General features: G+C 32.8%; 1 protein-coding gene across 2 annotated transcripts; it reads left to right on the top strand.

Annotated features, from left to right (window-relative positions):
- The first annotated feature begins 10784 nt into the window (after nucleotides 1-10784).
- LOC139486940 (complement C1q tumor necrosis factor-related protein 3-like) lies at nucleotides 10785-19479 on the top strand. Of its 2 annotated transcripts, none has more exons than XM_071271982.1 (3): nucleotides 10785-10875; nucleotides 10964-11023; nucleotides 19066-19479. In XM_071271982.1, the coding sequence occupies exons 1-3, from the start codon at nucleotides 10797-10799 to the stop codon at nucleotides 19458-19460; spliced, it is 534 nt and encodes a 177-aa protein (XP_071128083.1). In that variant the 5' UTR covers nucleotides 10785-10796; the 3' UTR covers nucleotides 19461-19479. The 2 variants fall into 2 exon arrangements, with proteins under 2 accessions (XP_071128083.1, XP_071128082.1); XM_071271981.1 differs by lacking the exons at nucleotides 10785-10875; nucleotides 10964-11023 and adding exons at nucleotides 18395-18500; nucleotides 18590-18649.
- The last annotated feature ends 2065 nt before the right edge of the window (nucleotides 19480-21544 follow it).

Here is a 21544-nt window from a genome sequence, read left to right as displayed (position 1 = left end):
CAAATGCATTTACCATATTTTCAACTTTTGAGTAAAAGAGAGGCGACAAGAAACAAAATTCAAACTAACAAACACAAACAAAAGAATATAAATATATCAGAGAAAAACTAAAGACTGAGCAACACGTACGGACCCTACTAAAACAGGGGTGATCTCAGGTCCGGAAGGGTAAGCAGATCCTGCTCCACATGTTTAAACCGTTGTGCTGCTCTACAACGTAAAATCTCGTAAATGTAACTGTATTTTATGAATAATGTAATATCCATTACAATATGACTTTAAAGTCAAAAGTTCTGAATTTATAAAAATAAATTGAAAGTTCACACGTCGTGTCATTTTCCTAGGAGTTCGCTATTTTAGTTTTTTCACCTTTTTTTTACAGTAAAAGTAACATTTCAACCTTCATCGTGTTTTACATATTCAGACACCATTTGCGTATTGTTACACCGTATGATAGATATAAGAATTATATAAGAGCATATACTACAGTGAATTCGTATTATCGGGCATATATTACAGTGAATTCGTTATATCTGGAAATATGACCCTGGGTAATATAAACTCCTTGAAATAATAGTATTTATTTTTACAAAATCCCTATTATTTTAGATATTCAACGAAATGCCTGATTTTACAATTTCACTGTAAATGAAGTTTGAATGTCCCTATGGCATCTTTCGCTCCTCTTTTTCGAATATTAGATGAAAAGGTGGAATTTTATTATACGTACATCTCCATCTGTATGATTTTTGATGATCTGTTATGTAGTTTGAGAATGTCCACATTTCATAGAAACAAATATCGGTCTTACATTATCAATAACTTGTATACAATTTAAAGCCTATAAATAGTGCTGTTTATTTTTGCTGACAATGATATATCTCGTTAATTTAAAACCGTTTGTTGTTAGCTTCCTTCTATGACCAGCGTTGACAGTCGTCTGCTCATCGGTGTTTTCAAACGGATTAATTGCGTTTTAAAGAGGGTTATATCATATATCTTATCTACGATAACAAACGTTAACATATATACATCTATTCTATTAAACTAACGATGTCTTTTATGTCCGTTGTTCCGTGTACAAGTTCCAGACAATTTGTAATTAGTAATTATAATATGACAAATTCCGGCTTCTTTGTAATGCTATATGATATTGTTCGTTCAATTTACGTCGTCAACTCTGGACTTTTGTTCCTATACTATTTTACAGATGATTATCGCCTAAAAACAGATCGATCTATCTTATGTTTCTTTAATCATCAAAATACAACAAAAGAGACCTCACTTTGCTTTTGTCAGTAAAACTTGTAGACATCTGTCAATGCTTTGTTCTGCGGACAAGTAATTGTATTGTCATTGATTTCAAGAAGGAAATTGCCACAAGAGAGATTCTATTTCATAGGCTTTATACCAATATATAATGAATTATTTTTATTAAAATTCCACGTATTGATTAATAATAATTTTAAAAAAACGCATCTATAATACTAAAATTACGAGGTCCAATTTGTCAGCCGTCATCACGTAAAAACGACGAATCAAACTAATATAGTACAAACGTGTAGATTAAAAATTACACCACTCCAGGCCCTTTTGTTTTCCACGTAATTAATATTGTCAATAATTAAGAAGTTCCGAGTCGAGTCCGATACCGATACCAATAGTATATTCACCTGTTACCTATTACCTTATCTGTACGTTCCGCATCTGACAGGCGCACCAACAAACGGTGTATTCAGGATTAATAAGCTATATAAACGGGTCATAATCACAGGGTTGACACTACTAAATTGTCAAATTGTTACCTATTGTAGAATTTTAATCAGTAAGACTTTCTAAGATAACAATACGAATACTAAAAATCTGGACTAAAAATAAGGCGTATAGGTACAGTTTTCAATTTGTAAGCGGGCATGACGTAAAACAGCGAATCAAAGAATTCAACTTTATTTATAACTAATATAGGACAATGCTGTTGATTAAAAAATACTCCATTCCAGGACCTTTTGTTTTCCAAATAATTAATATTACCAATAATTGATAAGTTTCAGTTCGACGGGTTCAAACAGAAAGATTTGAAAGCAGAGAAAACTGTGTATCTTATAATCGGCATGACTTTATCAGATGACAATACTAATACTAAAATAAGGCTTGCGCCTAGTTATATACTCTAATTCAGTCACGGACCCACGATATCACGGGTGTGTTCTAGTATAATTAAACATAAGCAGTATTTAATAAAATCAACACCCAGCCAAACAAATTGTCTTATGAGACACTGTAAAAATATATTACAAAGATGTAAACATGATACTTATATACTTATAAACATTTATAACTCGCACTAAACTGTTTTATCAATATTTTTTTCTAAAAGTACTGGCGAAAGGTATATAAAAAATAATGCAACTTATCTAACATGTCCTCGGGTATTTGCAGATTTTATATTTATGAATTGATCCTCTTCTTTACTTTTATTCCAGTTCGAGTGGAGAATATTTCGAATGTGTTTTACTGCCGACCGACTATGTACCGCATCAATTTAATGGTGAAAAACCACAATAGGAGTAAATAATATGATAAAGGTATTGAGATACAGTAACCCTGTGCTGTTGAACATTTCTATCCTATTTCGATATGTGCTACTTAACTGTCGTATGCTTTACACATACAACTGTCTGCTTTACATTACCATGACATCACTACACAACTCCTACAGTTTCCCAAATAAGAAAACATCTACCATTCACCTGTCGTTCCAGGGACGACTTTAAGCAACAACAAAACAAGTTTTTTTGTTTCTATAACACTCAGGAGCAAGGAGTTGTTTTCTGAAATTGAATGTACGATATTAATTTTACCCCAAAATTTCAATGTATACAAATTAACATGAAGCATTCGTCTTAAAAGTTGTTTTATTCAAAATTCTTATAACATTTAATTATACTTAGAATTAACGACAAACCTTCACCTTACGTTCTTTAGTTAACTCATACATGCTTTTTACTGGTGTAAACAAATTTCATCTACATGTAACTAAACATGGTGTTACTTACATGTACAGAGGGTTACCAATTTTATGTGAAAACAGCTTCCATTTCGTGAAACGAATTACATACAGGTGTTATGTATGCGACAATTGATGTGAACAGGGCTTAATGTTACAGGTTCGTTAATGGATGATCTCACGGAATTTCAAAAAGGTTTGCACGAGCATGATGAATTGCACATTAACATCTTAAAAAATATACATACGTTTATGCTATCGGTGAAATAGCAAATAAATTATCAGACAATGTTTAGATAAAATACACGTAAACGTGTTTTTTTAACATCGAGGAAAAAGCGCCGAAAAGGCAAAAATAATCATGAGGATGTGTCTTTACTTCTTACTTTTCGATGGTTTTAGATATAAAAGAGACAGTTGCATGATATATTTATACATTTAACATGACGTCCTTCAAACGCTTTGAGTTTGAGTACACACCCGTGGTAAAATATGAATATATTGTTTTGGCTGTTCCGATCGTCCTCCCACGTCATATGCTTTTTTTTAATGAGCTATCCGACGTCATAGAATGATGACGTCAGAATATAAGCAATTTTTTGACAAATGCACGCTCTTGAACCCGAAAATAATTACAACAAGGAAACGTAAACAACGATGCTAAAATGTGTTATATCAGTCATTGTTTGTAAATAAATAAGACATTTAAGTACGATTATCATTTAGATTTATCTAAATCTATCTAAATATGTTATTTTAAATAGTTTTAGCGTGTAACTTATTCAGTTTTCTCCGTTCTTTTACGTCAATTTAATAGTGCGTTTATTTATGGGAACGGCAAATAATGCCTTCGAGAGCGCTTCGATCCAACACTGTTGCCGTATTTGTCCTATTAGAATCGAAATAATTCATGGGGGCTTGAATATATCGTGATTTTACCACGGGTTGTCCCTTTATGCCGATATTTTACCCCTCGCTATCGCTCAGGGTAAAACAAATTCCGTTTCCTCCTATAATTAACGGAAAATTTAGTTGCATAGTCAGAAAATAGCAGTTGTTATCTTATAGTTCGTTTGTGTGTGTGTTGCATTGTGGTTTTAGTTTTTTGCTGCACTTCAGTGTTTCTGTTGTTTTCGTTGTTTTCCTCTTATAGTTGATGTGTTTACCTCAGTTTTAGTTTGTAACCGGATTTGTTTTCTCTCAATCGATTGATGACTTTCTAACAGCGGTATACTACTGTTGCCTTTATTTATATAAATTTTTTAGTAAATTTGCAGGACACAATATGTTTTTTTCTCGATATTTTCATACATCCTTTACATTTGTGGTACGTCTTTTTACAGAATATTATATTTGCTACCTATTCGAAAGTATACATGTTGCTAGTCAAGAAGTCGGATTAACATAAGCACGTATTTATCGTTTCTGAATCTTATTGTTTTATTAACAAATATCAACCACAGTTCAAACTCAAATAAATCAGGTTCTCTCACATTAAAGTATCCATTCGTACACATCCAATGAACTTAATGTAAAAACGTCATTAACAGTCACATCTGTCGCTGATGTGGCGTAAAGCAAACATTAAGCAATCAATCAATCAACCAATCATAAAAAAATTCAAACAGATGGCCTGGTGGAATTCTAAAATATAAGTTAACAATAAAATTTATGAGACTTTGTGGGTTTTTTAATTGATGTCATTGGAAAAGGAGACAGAACATTTTTAAAGGTCGTCCGTTCACTGATGACAGGAATTATAGAAGTTATATTTTTGGAAGATACTGCAGAAAAGTTTTGTCATTTTCTGCCATTGCACGGGGGTATTTGTGGCTAACAACGTGCAATTGTGTTATATAATCTAGTTGTGGCGGCATTTCACCATATACCTCAATTTTGAAAAATGGTAAATTTTGGAGGAGAATTTTCATTTGCAGCAGATGAGTTTATGTTTGGAATGTAGTATTTAAGCCTATGGATATTCAAGAATAGGAGAAGTTTCGTATAAAGTTTCTGTTTCTCAAGATCATGTTTAATCATTTATGAAAATAAATAAGTAAAAGACTCCGAAATTCAAAGCATTATAAAGTGGGATATTATTACGGAAAGCGTAGATAATGTGTAGTGCAGTTAAGCCAGATAGATGGCAAAAATTACTTTTATATTCAACGTTAAAATTATAAGCCTGGCATCTTTGAGGAATATTTTAATAGACATCATAAGCCACATGCTCTTTTTTGCAGACACACCATTCTTGTTAAACTTTTTTAAATATAAAAAAGATAACATTTCTGGACTTATTTTGACTGCAGTTTCAAGATACAAAAATGTTGCGAAAAAACAATTTGCAAGTTTATTTCCTATAATTACCCAATAATAGTTTATAATACATACATATGTATAATTTAAAAACATTGCCTTTGTTTGACTTCAGCAAGTAGCTTTAACTTGATGCAGGAGAAATATCTTAGTATTTCTATTATTAATTCAAAAAATGGAAATGTCAGACTACTGTCATATATTTGAAAAAAATACACAAAACACAAACGAGTAAATGTATACAATAACCCTGAAAGCAATCATGAGCCTGTAATTCAGTGGTTGTCGTTTTATTTATGTGTTCGTATTTGCTTTTCGTTCATTTTTTGTACATAAATAGGACCGTTAGTTGTCTCGTTTGTATTGTTTTACAATGTCATTTAGGGGCCTTTTATAGCTGACTATACGGTATGGGTTGTGCTCATTATTGAAGCCGCACGGTGAGCTATAGTTGTTAGTTTCTGTGTCATGTTGGTCTCTAGTGGAGTATTGTCTGATTGGCAATCAAACCACATCTTCATTTGTATATAAACCTAAGGTTTATAATTTGATACATGTATCAATTTATATCTAAATATTCAATATTGTCTCTTCTGGTACATATTCCTTAAAATTGAGCATGTCTGGGGTTCAGGAAAGCGTGCTATGTCCGTCGCATTTTTGAATAGTACTGGTGAAAATAAACATGCAACACAATTCAAACTTCGGTTCTCTGAAAGATTAGGAAACAGTTCCTGTCCCACTTGTATAATAAGTCGGTTTAATTTTGGACTAAAATTCATGTTATGTTTACATGATCGAATCTGTAGAATAGTTTATCTTTAATTTGGCAAATAAGAAGGGAATATGACATAAATCTATCTTATCAGAAACCTTGAACGCTTTATATAATTATTTCCTTACTTATATGTGTTATTTCAATAATCAAACTGGTCTACTTTAAAGACAAAAATCACGATCACTTTCTTTTTATCTTTAAAATCGTAAGTTTATTAACTTTCTTTAAGCCTTGTGTCTTCAATCAAAAGACATAAATTATTAAAGGTATATATATAAACCTGGAGACTAAAGAATGGTGATAGTAGATTAACTTCCGTGAGCTATCAAAAACCATCTATGTTCACGACTTTCTAGATCCTAGTGCTGTATACAAGTTTAAATTTGAATGATCAGAGAAAATCAAATTATTAACACTTAATTTGTTAGCAACATATGAGTTTAAATATCTTGTCAGTATCCTCTACAAAACATGCTTCTGAATTCTCTCGACAATTATCCTGTTAAAATTCCTACAAATGTCCCAATGCAGTACCCAATGTCTCACGATTCAATAACTACACCTTAGTTATTTCGATGGTTAGTTCATACTGATCATACTGAGGAATGGGATAATGACATTATCCCCCGCAGAAAGTTCTGATAATTCAGTATCTGCCTCTCTCTTGTGTGAAACATGTTCATTTATAGTTTGTTAGCATAGAAATTAGGAGATGTGGTACAATTGACAATGAGACAATTACCCATCAGACTTCAATTGAAGTGGATGTAAGCAATGATGTATCAATTATAAATTATCTGCTGTACCTTGTAATTGTTTACACTGTTATATATATTGAAAGCTTCATTGGATAAAATATTTTGTTTTCTTGATGCGTTATGCTGTCAAATTTTCAAAATCTTGAGACTACAGAAACATATTTGTTTCGTCCTATCGAGAATTTTACAGGTTTTATCATAAAACATTTTTTATGTATTTTATGCCAAAATGTTTCTAAGACACTAAGTAAGCCCTTAAAATAGTCGTGTTTTGCTGTGGACAGAAACATTAAAAATCTTCATGCACTTTTGACATTATTGCTCCTATAAAACGGCAAATCTAACAATGAGACCATCCATTTTCTTCTTAAGAAAGTGATATTCCAGCTAGTAAATTAAAAACAAAAATCATTATTTTGAGATTAATTGAAATAGTGTGTAGATCTCCATTTCAGAGCTCATGAATTACTTTAATTAGGCCGCATACAATTTATGTCTTACATGTATTCGTGGAAATTGCCGCTTTTAATTTTCCAATTCATCGACGATATTGACATGTAGTGGAATAAGACTGAATCAGAACTCAGTGTGTTCATTTTACGTGCCAACGCATAGGCAGAGCCAGGGGGCCTCCCCCCCCCCCCCCCCCCTTTTCGAGTGAAAAATATGGTTGATTATATAGGGAATCACTGCAGCATGACTGGAGCGGCGCGCCCCCCCCCCCCCCCTTTATGAAAAGTGCTGGACCCGCCAATGCAACGATGCTCAATAAAACTCATTATGAAATCTCGGTCTCTAAGATAACATTTCTTGACACTGCTACGCAAGTGAAGAATTGAATCATATTTGCATATCTGTATTGAGGTTGGGTATTTACAACAAAGGCCGCATAGATACATGTATGCTACTATCAAATATAGAAATATGCGATATGAACTGGTTCATTTCTACAATTTCACAGGTGACGAAAGTTGAGATATTAAGATATTATGGTTTGTTCAAAATAGACAACACCAAATAAAGCATTCAATTTTATTGACTAAGTTGTTAAAAGCTGTAAGATACAAATATATGGCATTGGAATGTGAAAATAACTGAAAAGTTTTAAATTGAATACAATCATTAATCACCATTATAAACTGTAACGGTAAGATACTAAACCAAACAAGTGTGGAATGCGTCCAAATGGCACAAATATCCAGATATATCACAAATGTGGTAAATGTGGTGAATGTAATTAACTACAGGCAATCATGAAACCTTCAACGATGAGAAAAATCCATACCAAACCGTATAGTCGGCTATAAACGGTCCCGACACGAAAAATATGAAACAATTCAATTTATAAAAATTTCGGTCTAAATCATGACAAAACAATATGCGAAAAACAAATATGAAAGAAAACAAACAAAAGAAAACTACTGAACTACAGTGCTCCTGACATGGGACAGGCACATATAAAATGTGGCTCAATACCCTCCACTAACCTGGGATAGTTGTGTAAAAGAACAACATAATAACTAACTATAAAAATCAGTTCGAAAAGGTTTAACTTATCAAATCGATACAAAAAAGAAAGACATAGAATTAAATAACAAATAGGACCAGGTAGGGTATTTATACTTATCTTACCTTTACTAACCATGTATGAAATAAGCCACGCCTTCCTACTACCTAATATGGAATATAAAGGGACGATTCCATTGATCCTACAAAAACAATAGCCAACGATAACAACTTGTTAGGTTTAAATGTGTTAAATGAATTTATTTCAATCTTAATCATCAATTTCTTCGTCTGTTGAAACCTTTAAGATTTTTTCTCAGTTCCGTGTTGTTTTTATAAAGGGATGTAACACCATTACTAACGGTGTATGAAATAAGTCCCGCCTCCCTACTAACCTAATATCAAATATACACGGTCTTCACGCGGACACTTTTAACCAATCACATTCCTAGAAATGTATAGGAGGTAAGATAATATTAGTTACATAGTGTGCTAGTGACGTAATACTATATATATGGGGTCAGTAAATTTCATATGGGGATTCGAGCTTCGCTCTCACCCCATATGGAATTTTATGACCCCATATATACCGTATTAGGTCACTAGCACACTATGTAACTATTAATCCACACAACAACAATATATCATTCTGAAAGTACAGACCTGAGAGAACTCGCAGGTACTGACAACTAGTTCAAAGCCAATAACAACCTATAAATAAAGGCACGCGTTTAAAAACTAAAATATCAACCATTACATATCCAGCATTCAATGGATTTATTAAAAAGACATCATTAGCAGTCAGAGACAAACATGGCCTTGTGCAATGCCAGGATACAGGTATCGCATATTGTAGAGCCATAAATATGCATTTGTATACGACGAAGCCTGAAATCGACAAAGTACACATTGCGTTAAAAGCACAATGAAATATATTGACTCTCACCTTCGTATTTTATAAACATTTTTGAATTTAAACATGTTGTCTACTATATCAAGATAAAATTAATGAATCAAAAAGTGAGTTACAGAAAAGTTTTAGTCGACAAAACTGCATTTTTTAAATAAACTTCATCACTGATTGATCATGACTTGTTAAATAAAGTTTTGATGTATTCTGTATGATAATCGGTTCTACTGTTTGACTTCCTTAATACAGGTGTCAAACATTGTGTTATCTATAGTAAATATCTAAGGATATATATACCGCTGATCCAATAAATCATTAAATGCGGAACACTTCAAGTTATATATAAAATGTGTTTGTTATTTATTGCCTCTTATGGTAATATCATAACTGCACTTACGCTACCATGGAGACACATGAAATGTGCAGTATTTTATTTATGTCCATTACAAGAATAATTTATTTCAATTTCGTCGTTAAGAGAGTTCCTGGTAAAACTATACGTAGAATTCCTAAAATTTAGACGAATGCAATATTAATTGTAACACCGACTAACCACAAGATATTTACAAATTTCAAATATAGGTAGAGATGGACTGTGCAGAGTTTGAAGGTATTTATCATCTGTTCTGTCGCGCAGTAGGCTGCTTACATAGATATGGGAAGATGTGGTATGAGTGCAAATAGGACAACTATCCACCCAAGTCACAATTTATAATAGTAAACCATTATAGGTCAAGGTACGGTCTTCAACACGGAGTCTTGGCTCACATCGAACAGCAAGCTTTAAAGGGCCCAAAAAAAATACTAGAAGTGTAAAACCATCCAAATGGGAAAACCAACGGTCTAATCTATATAAAAAAAACAACGAGAAACACTTGTGAACCACATCAACAAACGACAACTACTGAACATCAGATTCCTGACTTAGGACAGGTGCAAACAATTGCAGCAGGTTTAAATGATTTAATGGTACCAAACCTTCACCCTTATCTAAAACAAAAGTGAAACATCACAACAAGGAAAGTTATAAACAAAGCAGTTGCATAACCATTTGCAGTTCTGTTCCGTAGCATTTATTTTGTTGGGCGAGGTATCCATTTTCATTCATTTTTTTTTTAAATATTACTTGATATTTTACGAGAGAACCTTATTTTTGTACTAAAAAATGAAATTAAAAACAGTTACTCGGCAAAATAAAGTATGCATAAAGATGAACTATGGTCAAAGACCATAGTTATTGTGAATAAACAGCTAGTCTTAGGTAAAGCGCCCTAATATTATTCAGGTATTTTTTCGATGTGCCGTCACATAGTAAGCATACCATCTAGAGCGAGTAAATTTTTCTCACAATGAAAATCAAATTGGTCTATGATATTGTATATAAGTATAGACATAAGTAATATCTGCAGTTGTCACGCGATTTTGAAATTATTGAAAAAATAATTATTGGTATCAGGTAAAACGCCATCCCCGTATAAAAGTACAAGCAAAACAACGAAGAAAGAAAGTCGAGTTGAAATGGCATTCATTGTGGTTTTCTTGTTTGTATCTGTTCTGGCGACATTTGGTGTTCAGGGTTCCTGTCCTCCAAATATTGGTAAGTTCGGTAAATTCTCAGAGTTGTTACGTGAAAGTGATATTACAATATAATAGTAAAAAAATCTTATTAATTTTATCTTTTGCAGGGAATGACGTCTTTGAAGACTTAATGAATGTGATGTTAAAAGTCAAGTGTCAGAAATCAGGTTAGTTTTACCTTCCTTTATTCCTATATACTGATCATAATAACAAATATTAGGTGCAATCAAAATCAGCACATAAACAAATCCTGTCGAGGTCGAACGTTCGAATAAAATCTGACAATGAAACCATTGTAATAGTACGTCTTACTCATGCTACTGTTAAGATATGATTTTTGTTCTTGTCCCCTTCTAGCTATTTGACTGATTTAAAAGTTGTTTTACTACGACGAAAGCTCCTCAGTTAGCACTGCTCCCTCTCATGTTCACGTTTGTATTGTCATTACATCTCCTTCGTGTCAATGATTGATTGAATGATTAGCGCTTGTTTGACGGAATATCAGCGTCTTTTTGGCTAAATATTTTAATACTATGGCAAGAAGAAAGAGATTTGGATTGTAAGTACTCTTAAAGATACAATTATATATCACGTTATAAATCGTACTAAATTTAGAAATGGCATATATAGACATAGCAGAATTTATCAACGATTGCCAACTTCACTGAATAAATGATAAGAAAAAAATATCAAGAGATGTAACCATAACTTGACTAGAGGTCAACAAATTATGAACATGTGGCGAGGTTAAATTATTTATTTAAAATCTCAACTCTCTTCTTCTTTAATTTCAATCTATAGGCGAGTTACATTTTTCAAAAAGACGCCTAGTTAACGATTTGAAACAACCTACTGGACATACGGCTTTATAATATATTATTCGAAAGCTTATTACCTGTACTTTCTGTTTTGTCCGGTCGATAATAAAAGTTTTCTGAAGTTTGAATATTTGTACGTGAAAAAAAGTAAAATCACAAAAATACTGGACTCCGAGGAAAATTCAAAACGGAAAGTCCCTAATCAAATGGTAAAATCAAAGGATTAAACACATCAAACGAATGGACAACAACTGTCATATTCCTGACATGGTACGGGCATTTTCAAATGTAGAAATGGTGAACTGAACCCGGTTTTAAAGCGCTAAATCTCTCAATTTTAAAACAGTAGCGTCAAATTCCGTTTTTTTTACAACGATGCGTGAACATAACAGACATAATCGTTAAAAAAAAGTCAAAATATGGTTACAATCTCAAGACAAATAAACATATACAAAGAACACAAATCTATCTATCAAATTAAAAAACACATGCCTTGTTTCGAGTGTTGGGCGTCAACAATAGAATAGATGTGTCGTTTATAGGCTGAGGGAACTTTTTCATCTTTGTAAATGGCAAACCAATATGATATAGGTCAAGATGCAGCCTTCTATTGAAGCCCCTGTAGTTCCCCTAAAAACACCATATGCAGGTTGGGTTCATTTTTCTTTTTTTTTGGGGCTAAATTTATATGGCCAATATCGGCAGATAACGATCAACCATATTTAAAAAAAAAAAAGATAATGGAAGAACTTTAAGCAACAAATAAGGTATATTTGGTAAAAATTAGTTTTCCGATGTGAAGAGACATGTAACGAAGTTCATTCTGGTTCAATTTTCGAATGAAAACTATTGGTACCATGCGCTTTTCAATATCAAATTCGGCGAATTCTTCTTATATACTTTATTAGTTGGTTTTATAAAATATGGCTGAAAATTAATAATTCAGGTTCATTTAGATTGAAGTCCTTTCCTGGGCAACTTTAATCACCATACTGGTTTATGTAGTGTTCGCACATTTCGGTATAGTGTTTTAAGAAGTTTTGTTTATTTGTCCCACTTTCTCGCCTCGGTCATTCTGTAATCTGTTTTTCTTCGACTATGGTTTGATACTGCATCCTAGTTATTTCAATTATTCTTTAAAAACCAAATAAAAGAAACCCATAAGGTTCAAAGCTTCAAGAGATAAACAAAAAGACAACAGAACTTAAAACTCAGATATTGATGCAACATATAAAAAAGTTAAACATCAGAAAATTCAAAACGATAAGTCTCTTATCAAATGACATAACCAAAGCTGAAACACATCAAACAACAGTTCAAATTAAAATAAATCATGCTCTCTCATATGAAAGTGTCAATTAGTACACATCAAACGGACTTAATGTAAAAACATCATTAACAGTCGCATTTTTTTCCTGATGTGGCGTAAAGCATACATTAAGCAATCAATCAATTATAAAAAAATCATACGCATGGCCTGGTAGAATTCCAAATATACGTAAACAATAAAATTTATGAGGCTTCGGGTTTTTCAAGTAATATCATTTGAGAATGAGACAGAATATGTTTAAAGCTCGTCCGTTAACTGATGACAGGAAAGTAATATCGGAAGATACTGCAGAGCAGTTTTGTCATTTTCACATTGCAGGGGGGTATTTGTGAATAACCACGTGCATAATTGCTGATTTATCTAGCTACGGCGGTATTTCCTTATTATACACAATTTTCGAAAAGGTTAAATTTTAAAGGCGAACTTTGATTGGCAGCAGTTGAATTATGTTTCGAATGCAGTATTTTCAAAGCATGTGGATTTTCGAGGAGTTGGGAGGTTTCTTATATTAACTATTATATCAATCAGCTGCTGTTAGTATCTAGTGTAGTGACAAAAAGTATGTCAACTTATTCATATCACCATTTTGAATTTATATTCTTTGAAAATACATTGTTTTTGTAACTTTGATTGGTTAAAGGCATAGTGTTAGTAAAAGCAATAAAAACTACATAACGGATCTAAATTATAATGGCATCTTTTTTTGTGATCATAACCCTGAAAGCAACACCAATAAACATGAGGTTTATAATTTGAAACATGCAACAATTTATATCTAAATATTCAATGTCGTCTTTTCTGGTACCCTTTCCACAAAATTAAGGAATGTCTGGAGATCTGGAAGGCCTGTCATGTCCTTCACAGTTTTCAATAGTACTACCAAATATAAACATGCATCACAATTCAAACTGAGTTCTCTGAAAGATTAGGAATCAGTTCCTGTCCCACTTGTTGTATAAGTCGGTTTAATTTTGGACTAAAATCCATGTTTTGTTTACTTTATCGAATATGCAGAATAGCTTATCTTTTATTTGACAAATAAGAAGGGAATATAACATAAATTCATCTTATTAGAAACCTTGGACGCTTTATATAATTATTTCTGTCACTTTATTTCCTTACTTATATGTGTTATTTCAATAATCAAACTGGTCTACTTGAGAGACAAAAATCACGATCTCTTTCTTTTTATCTTTAAAATCGTAAGTTTATTTACTTTCTTTAAGCCTTGTGTCTCAATCAAAAGACATAAATTATTTTATATTTATAAACCTGGAGACAAAAGAATGGTAATAGTAAATTAACTTCCGTGAGCTATCAATACCAGGTATGTTCTCGATTTTCCAGACCCTTTTGCTGTATTCAAGTTTAAATTTGAATGATTAAAGAAAATCAAATTAACACTTAGTTTGTCAGCGACTTATGAGTTTCCATATTTTGTTAGTATCCTCTACAAAACATGCTCCTGAATTCTCTCGACAATTATCCTGTTAAAATTCCTACAACTGTTCCAATGCAGTACCCAAAGTTTCCAGATTCAATTATTACACCTTAGATATTTCGATGATCAGTTCACACTAATCATACAGAGGAATGGGATAATGACATTATCCCCTGGCACAGCAAGTTCTGATAATTCAGTATCTGCTTCTCTATTGTGTGAAACATGTTCATTTATAGTTAAATGACAATGAGACAAATACCCATCAAACTTCAGTTGAAGTGGATGTAAGCAATGATGTATCAATTATAAATTATCTACTGTACCCTGTAATTGTTTAAACTGTTATCTATATTGAAAGCTTCGTTGGATAAAATATTGTGTTTACTTGGTGCGTTATACTGTTCAATTTTCAACATCTGGAGACTACAAGAACACCTTTTGTTTCGGTTTGCAAGTGTCCGCCTATCGAGAACATTTCAGGTTTTATCACAAAATAGTTTATGTATTATATGCCAAAATGTTTCAAAGTCACTAAGTAAGCCCTTAGAATATTCGTTTATTGCTTTGGACAGAGACATTTAATTCAAACATCTTCACTTCAGACCATGCAAGGGCTGTATAGCTAGTCAATGTCGTTAAAAACTTCCATCTTTAGAGACTAACCATTTTCTTTTTAAAAAAAAGTGATATTCCTGCTAAATTAAAAAAAAGTCATTACTTTGCGATTAATTGAAATATTTCGTAGATCTTAAGTTCAGAGCTCCGGACTAACTTTAATTAGGCCGCATACAATTCATGTCTTATTCGTTGAAATCGCTAATTCATCGACAATATTGACATGGAGAGGGATAATACTGACTCAGAACTCAATGTGTTCATTTTACATGCAAACGATGCCAACTATGCCTATCCCTCAATAAAATTCACTTATAAAATATCGGTCTCTAAGATAACATTTATTGACACTGCTACGCAAGTGAAGAATGAATTCCTATTCAAAGATCTATTTTGAGGTGGGGTATTTACAACGAAGGCCGCATAGATATACTACTAACAAATATAGTAATATGAGAAATGAACAGGTTCATTTCTGAAATTTAACAGGTGACGAAAGTTATAAATATTAAAACAAAATAAGACTGCGTAGAAATACAGTATATATGTATAATATAAAATTGAGAATGGAAATGGGGAATGTGTCAAAGAGACAACAACCCGACCATAGAAAAAACAACAGCAGAAGGTCACTAACAGGTCTTCAATGTAGCGAGACATTCCCGGACCCGGAGGCGTCCTTCAGCTGGCCCCTAAACAAATATATACTAGTTCAGTGATAATGAACGCCATACTAATTTCCGAATTGTACACAAGAAACTAAAATTAAAAAAATACAAGACTAACAAAGGCCAGAGGCTCCTGACTTGGGACAGGCGCAAAAATGCGTCGGGGTTAAACATGTTTATGAGATCTCAACCCTCCCTCTATACCTCTAGCCAATGTAGAAAAGTAAATGCATAACAATACGCACATTTAAAATTCAATTCAAGAGAAGTCCGAGTCTGATGTCAGAAGATGTAACCAAAGAAAATAAACAAAATGACAATAATACATAAATAACAACAGACTACTATAGCAGTTAACTGACATGCCAGCTCCAGACTTCAATTAAACTGATTTAAAGATTATGATTTCATCATATGAATATCAGGCACAATCCTTCCCGTTAGGGGTTTAGTATCATACCATCATAACATATATGAGAAGAACATAACCCGTGTCATGCCAACAACTGGTTTTTGAATAAATGTGTTTAGTTCCGATGCAAAGACCCTATAAGTGAATCAATATTAACGCCAAAATAAGCAATCTTTAGTGACCTGACAACAGTATCGTAACTATATCCCTTCTTGATAAGTCTATTTAAAGGTTTTCTTAGTTTCTGAGGTGAATACTGTTTTGTTCAAAATAGACATCAGCTAACTAAAGCATTCAATTTTATTGACCAAGTTGTTAAAAGCTGTATTAGATACAAATCAATGACACTGGAATGTGACAATAACTGAAAATTTATAATTAAATAAAGTCATCTTATAAACTGTAACGGTAAGATACTAAACCAAACAAGTGTGGAATGCGTCCAAATGACACAAATATCCAGATATATCACAAATGTGGTGAATGTGGTGAATGTAATCAACTACAGGCAATCATGCAACCTTCAACGATGAGAAAATAGTCGGCTATAAACGGTCCCGACACAAAACAATATGAAACAATTCAATTTATAAAAATTTCCGTCTAAATTATGACAAAATAATATGCGAAAAACAAATATGAATGAAACCAAACAAACAAAACTACTGACCTATAGTGCTCATGTCAAGGGCCAGGCACATATAACATGTGGCGGGATTGAACTAGGTTATTGTCTCCAAAACCTCACCTAACCTGGGATAGTTGTGTAATAGTACAACATAATAACCAACTATAAAAACCAGTTATCAAATCGATACAAAGAAGAAAGACATCTAATTAAAAAATAAATCGGACCAGGCAGAGTATTTGTAAATCCACACAAAAACAAAATATCATTGTGACCTGAGAGTATCCGTAGGTACTGACAACTAGTTCAAAGCCAATAACAACCTATAAATAAAGGCACGTGTTAAAAACTAAAACATCAACCATTACATATCCAGCATTCAATGGATTTATTGAAAAGAAATCATTAGCCGTTAGAGACAAACATGGCCTTGCGCATTGCCAGGATACAGGTATCGATAGATTGTAGAGCCATAAATACGCATATGTATACGACGAAGCCTCACATCGACGAAGTACACATTGCGTTAAAAGCACAATGGAATATATTGACTGTGACCTTCGTATTTTATAAACACTTTTGAATTTAAACATGTTGTCTATTATATCCAGATAAAATTAATGAATCAAAAAGTGAGTTACAGAGAAGGTTTAATCGAAAAAAAACTGCATTTTTTAAATAAACTTCGTCACTGATTGATCATGACTTGTTAAATAAAGTTTTGATGTATTCTGTATTATAATCGGTCCTACTGTTTGACTTCCTTAATACAGGTGTCAAACATTGTGTTATCTATAGTAAATAGCTAAGGATATACTTCTGATCCAATAAATGCGGAACACTTCAAGTTATATATAAAATGTGTTTGTTATTTATTGCCTCTTATGGTAATATCAATAACTACATTTACGTTAACATGGAGACACATGAAATGTGAAGTGTAATATTTATGTCCATTACAAGAATAATTTATTTCAATTTCGTCGTTCAGAGAGTTCCTGGTAAAGCTAAACGTAGAATGCTTTATAACATAAAGACATTGCAATATTGTAACATCGACTTACCACACAACATATTTACAAATTTCAAATACAAGTAGAGTAAGACTGCAGAGTTTTTGGAGGTTTTTATTGTGTGTTTTGTCGCAGCGAAGGCTGCTTGTATTTAATGTTATGAAAAAAATGCAGTTGAATGAACTTTTGCAGTTACGGTATTCTGTTCGGTACCAATTTTTTGGGGGGTAGGGGATCCATTTTCCAATTAGTTTTTGAAATATTACAGGATATTTTACAAGATGACCATATTTTTGCACTAAAAAATGAAATTGAAAACAGTTACTCGGCAAAATAAAGTATGCATAAAGATGAACTGTGAATAAACAACTAGTCTTAGTTAAATCGCCTTAATATTATTCAGGTATATTTTCGATGCGGTCATATAATAAGCATAATAACCATCAAGAGCGGGTAAGTTTTTCTCCCATTGAAATCAAATTTGTGTGTGATATTGTACATAAGTATACATACATAAGTAACATCTGCGGTTGTCACGCGATTTTAAAATTATTGGAAAAATGATTATTGGTATCAGGTAAAACGCCATCCCCGTATAAAAGTACAAGAACAACGAAGGAAAGAAAGTGGAATTAATATGACATACATTGTGGTTTTCTTGTTTGTATCTGTTCTGGCGACATTTGGTGTTCAGGGTTCCTGTCCTCCAAGTATTGGTAAGTTCGGCAAATTCTCAGAGTTGTTACGTGAAAATGATATTACAATATAAAAAGAAAACAAATCTTATTATTTCTATCTTTTGCAGGGAATGACGTCTTTGAAGACTTAATGAATGTGATGTTAAAAGTCAAGTGTCAGAAATCAGGTTAGTTTTACCTTCCTGTATTCCTTTAATAATAAAAATAGTAGTTGCAATCAAAATCAGCACATAGACAAATCCTGTCGAGATCGAACGTTCGAATAAAATAAGACAATGAAATCACTGTAATAGTACGACTTACTCGTGTTGTCGTGTAACAAACGCTTTTTCCTTTATTATAAAATTTAAAAAAAATATATAGAAATTGGTCATCAATGATAATAAAAATAATCATAAATATTTGACGTGATAAGAAAGATATGTAAAAGCGTTTGTTAAAAAGTTTGATTCTCAAGTAAGTGACCAGGAATACTGATCTGCGTCTCAAAACAGATGATAAAAATAAATTGTAGAATATTTAATATATATTCGTCTTTATGCATATAATATATTGCAATACTTAATGCCTGATCTTTTTACAGTCAGTAAGCCGAGTTTGCAACCAACTTTCTTTGCAACTTTGACTAAAACCGTTTCACTTGGTTCGAATGCTGTACTCAAATTTGATCGTGTAGTGACAAATATTGGAAATGGATATGATCCAAAATCTGGAGTCTTTACAGTAGGTAAATCAGGACTCTATGAATTTGCTGCTAATTTTATCTCGAATGGTGACAATTGGTTGGAGTTGAACCTAATGAAAAATAGCGATTTCATAGTAAAAGGGCATTCAGCAAAGGCACATGGTACAGCAGGTTCACTTCAGGCCATACTAGAAGTAAAGAAAGGAGACCAAATTTATCTCCGCAATCCCAGGAGCTACGGTGCGCTTCATGGAGACAACTATGCTATGTTTTCCGGTCATTTTTTGCAATAAAACATATTATTAAATTTTATTTCATGTTTATTTTATTTATGTTTTGTCACTGACTGTTTTTACTGTAACAGTTACATGAATCACCAAGTTTCTGATCTTAAGGGATTTCTACAGCTGTCTTGTTTGTTTTGTATATTTTGATAAATAGCGGTTCCTATTGTACCGATTAAGAGAGTATCTTTAGAACATTTTTAGATTATTTTGAAATAACATTATCCAGAATTTTACCTGTGAAATCAATCTCTGGGTTTTTTTTTGTCAAACATTTACGTACAATAACTTACATATATAAATAAAGAAATGTGGTATGATTGCCTATGTTTATTTTATTTACGTATGTTTTACGTATGTTTTACAACTCTTCACAAGAGACCATAATCACACAGAAATTAAGAACTATAGATCACCGTACGGTCTTCAACAATGAGCAAAGCCCATACCGCATAGTCAGCTATAAAAGGCCCTGAAATGGCTATGTAAAACAATTTAAACGAGTAAACTAACGGCCTAGTTTATGTACAAATACGAAAAACAAATATGCAACACAAATGACAACCACTGAACTGTAGGCTCCTGACTTGGGACACGCATATACATACAGAATCAGGGTTAAACATGTTAGCGGGATCCCAACGTTCCCCTGAACCTGAGACAGTGGCATAACAGTACAACATAAGAACGAACTATAAAAATCAGTTAAAAAAGGCTTAACTCATCAGATGTATAAAAAAAAACAAGGGGACTTGGCCGGGTACAAGTACATCCCAACAAAAAAAGACAATATGTACCTATCGGAGAGTACTCGCAGTAAACTGACAGCTAGTTCAAAGCCACTAACAGCTAATAAAAAAATCATGCACCTAAGACTAAATTACCAATCCGTACACTTCCAACATCTAATGGATTCACGCGTCTGGTGTACACTACTAAATTACAATCCTTGTACCTTTGATAACTTTTTAGAGTAAAGACGCCATAAACAGTCTGAGAAAAACATGACCTTGTTCAATGCCAAGATACAGGTATCGACAGATTGTAGATCCATATGCATGTATAAGTATAGATTATAACATGCCCTTTTCCATATTGGCCCTGGTATCATCCCGAGACTCCTATATCGGCCTCGAGACTTTTATAATTGAACTTTTCCCCCTCTTTCCTGCAAAACTTAAACTTACATGTGATAAATAGATTATAACATGTCTTTTCCATATTGGCCCTGGTATCATTCCTCGACCCATATCGGCCCTTGGCTAATGCCTCGAGGCCGATATGGGAGTCTCGGGATGATACCAGTGCCATTATGGAATAGGGCATGTTATAATCTATACATATATAATTAAAGTCGTTCTCCAACGTTGTGATGGCCTCCCACGTTTCTACACGTACAGGAATAGAAAACTGTTAATAAACAAAACAATTATTTTGATATTAACCCTTAATTAACAGTTATTTTCCTTGCAATATTGTGCACAATTTAAAAAAAAATGTATATCAAGAACCAGAAGTTGTATGCATAGGACCTTTCTCGAAAATCTGTGGTTCATTCGATACCTTATTGCACCCGTCAAAGTTCATTGGTTGAAAAGAGTCTTTAAGTCTACATGTCAAGCCTGAATTTTTAAGAAAACGGTTAGAGATAATTGCATACAAACAACGTATAAAACGTTCCTATCGAAGAGCTTTACATTTCGTGCATTGTTCCTCTCGAAGATCTCTATATTGCGTGCATTATACCCAAAACTGGCCGACCATTTGTTCAAATGTACGAACAGATAATTCTTTTAAGTATACTTTTATGTGTACATCTTTGTACCTACTATAAAACTAAAAAAACAATATCAGTATTTTGAAACCTTCAATTAGATGTCAATGTAAAGGTCGTGAGAAAATTTCACCTTCACCTTCAAAAGATAATATAACCTTGACCTTTTGATCTTTTGAAAGGTCAATCGGTCTTAGGTTGAATGGAAGTAGTGTATCTTCCACTTCCGGTTTTTGATTTTGGTATCCCATCATATATCTAATTAATCCTTGTGACGTCTTTAAAGATTAATAAATGTGATGGTAAAAGTCAAGTGTCA

This window comes from Mytilus edulis, chromosome 8, assembly GCF_963676685.1.
Source record: "Mytilus edulis chromosome 8, xbMytEdul2.2, whole genome shotgun sequence".
Classification (NCBI taxonomy): Eukaryota; Metazoa; Mollusca; class Bivalvia; order Mytilida; family Mytilidae; genus Mytilus; species Mytilus edulis.
Note: the sequence above shows the minus strand (reverse complement) of the source record. Positions and strands in the feature narration are given on the sequence as shown.

Excerpts from the sequence above, each read along its gene's own strand:
- LOC139486940 (XM_071271982.1), top strand. The coding sequence starts at position 10,797 with ATGGCATTCATTGTGGTTTTCTTGTTTGTATCTGTTCTGGCGACATTT. Across the intron at positions 10,876-10,963 it reads TTCCTGTCCTCCAAATATTG|GGAATGACGTCTTTGAAGAC; the intron begins GTAAGTTCGGTA and ends TATCTTTTGCAG. Across the intron at positions 11,024-19,065 it reads AGTCAAGTGTCAGAAATCAG|TCAGTAAGCCGAGTTTGCAA; the intron begins GTTAGTTTTACC and ends ATCTTTTTACAG.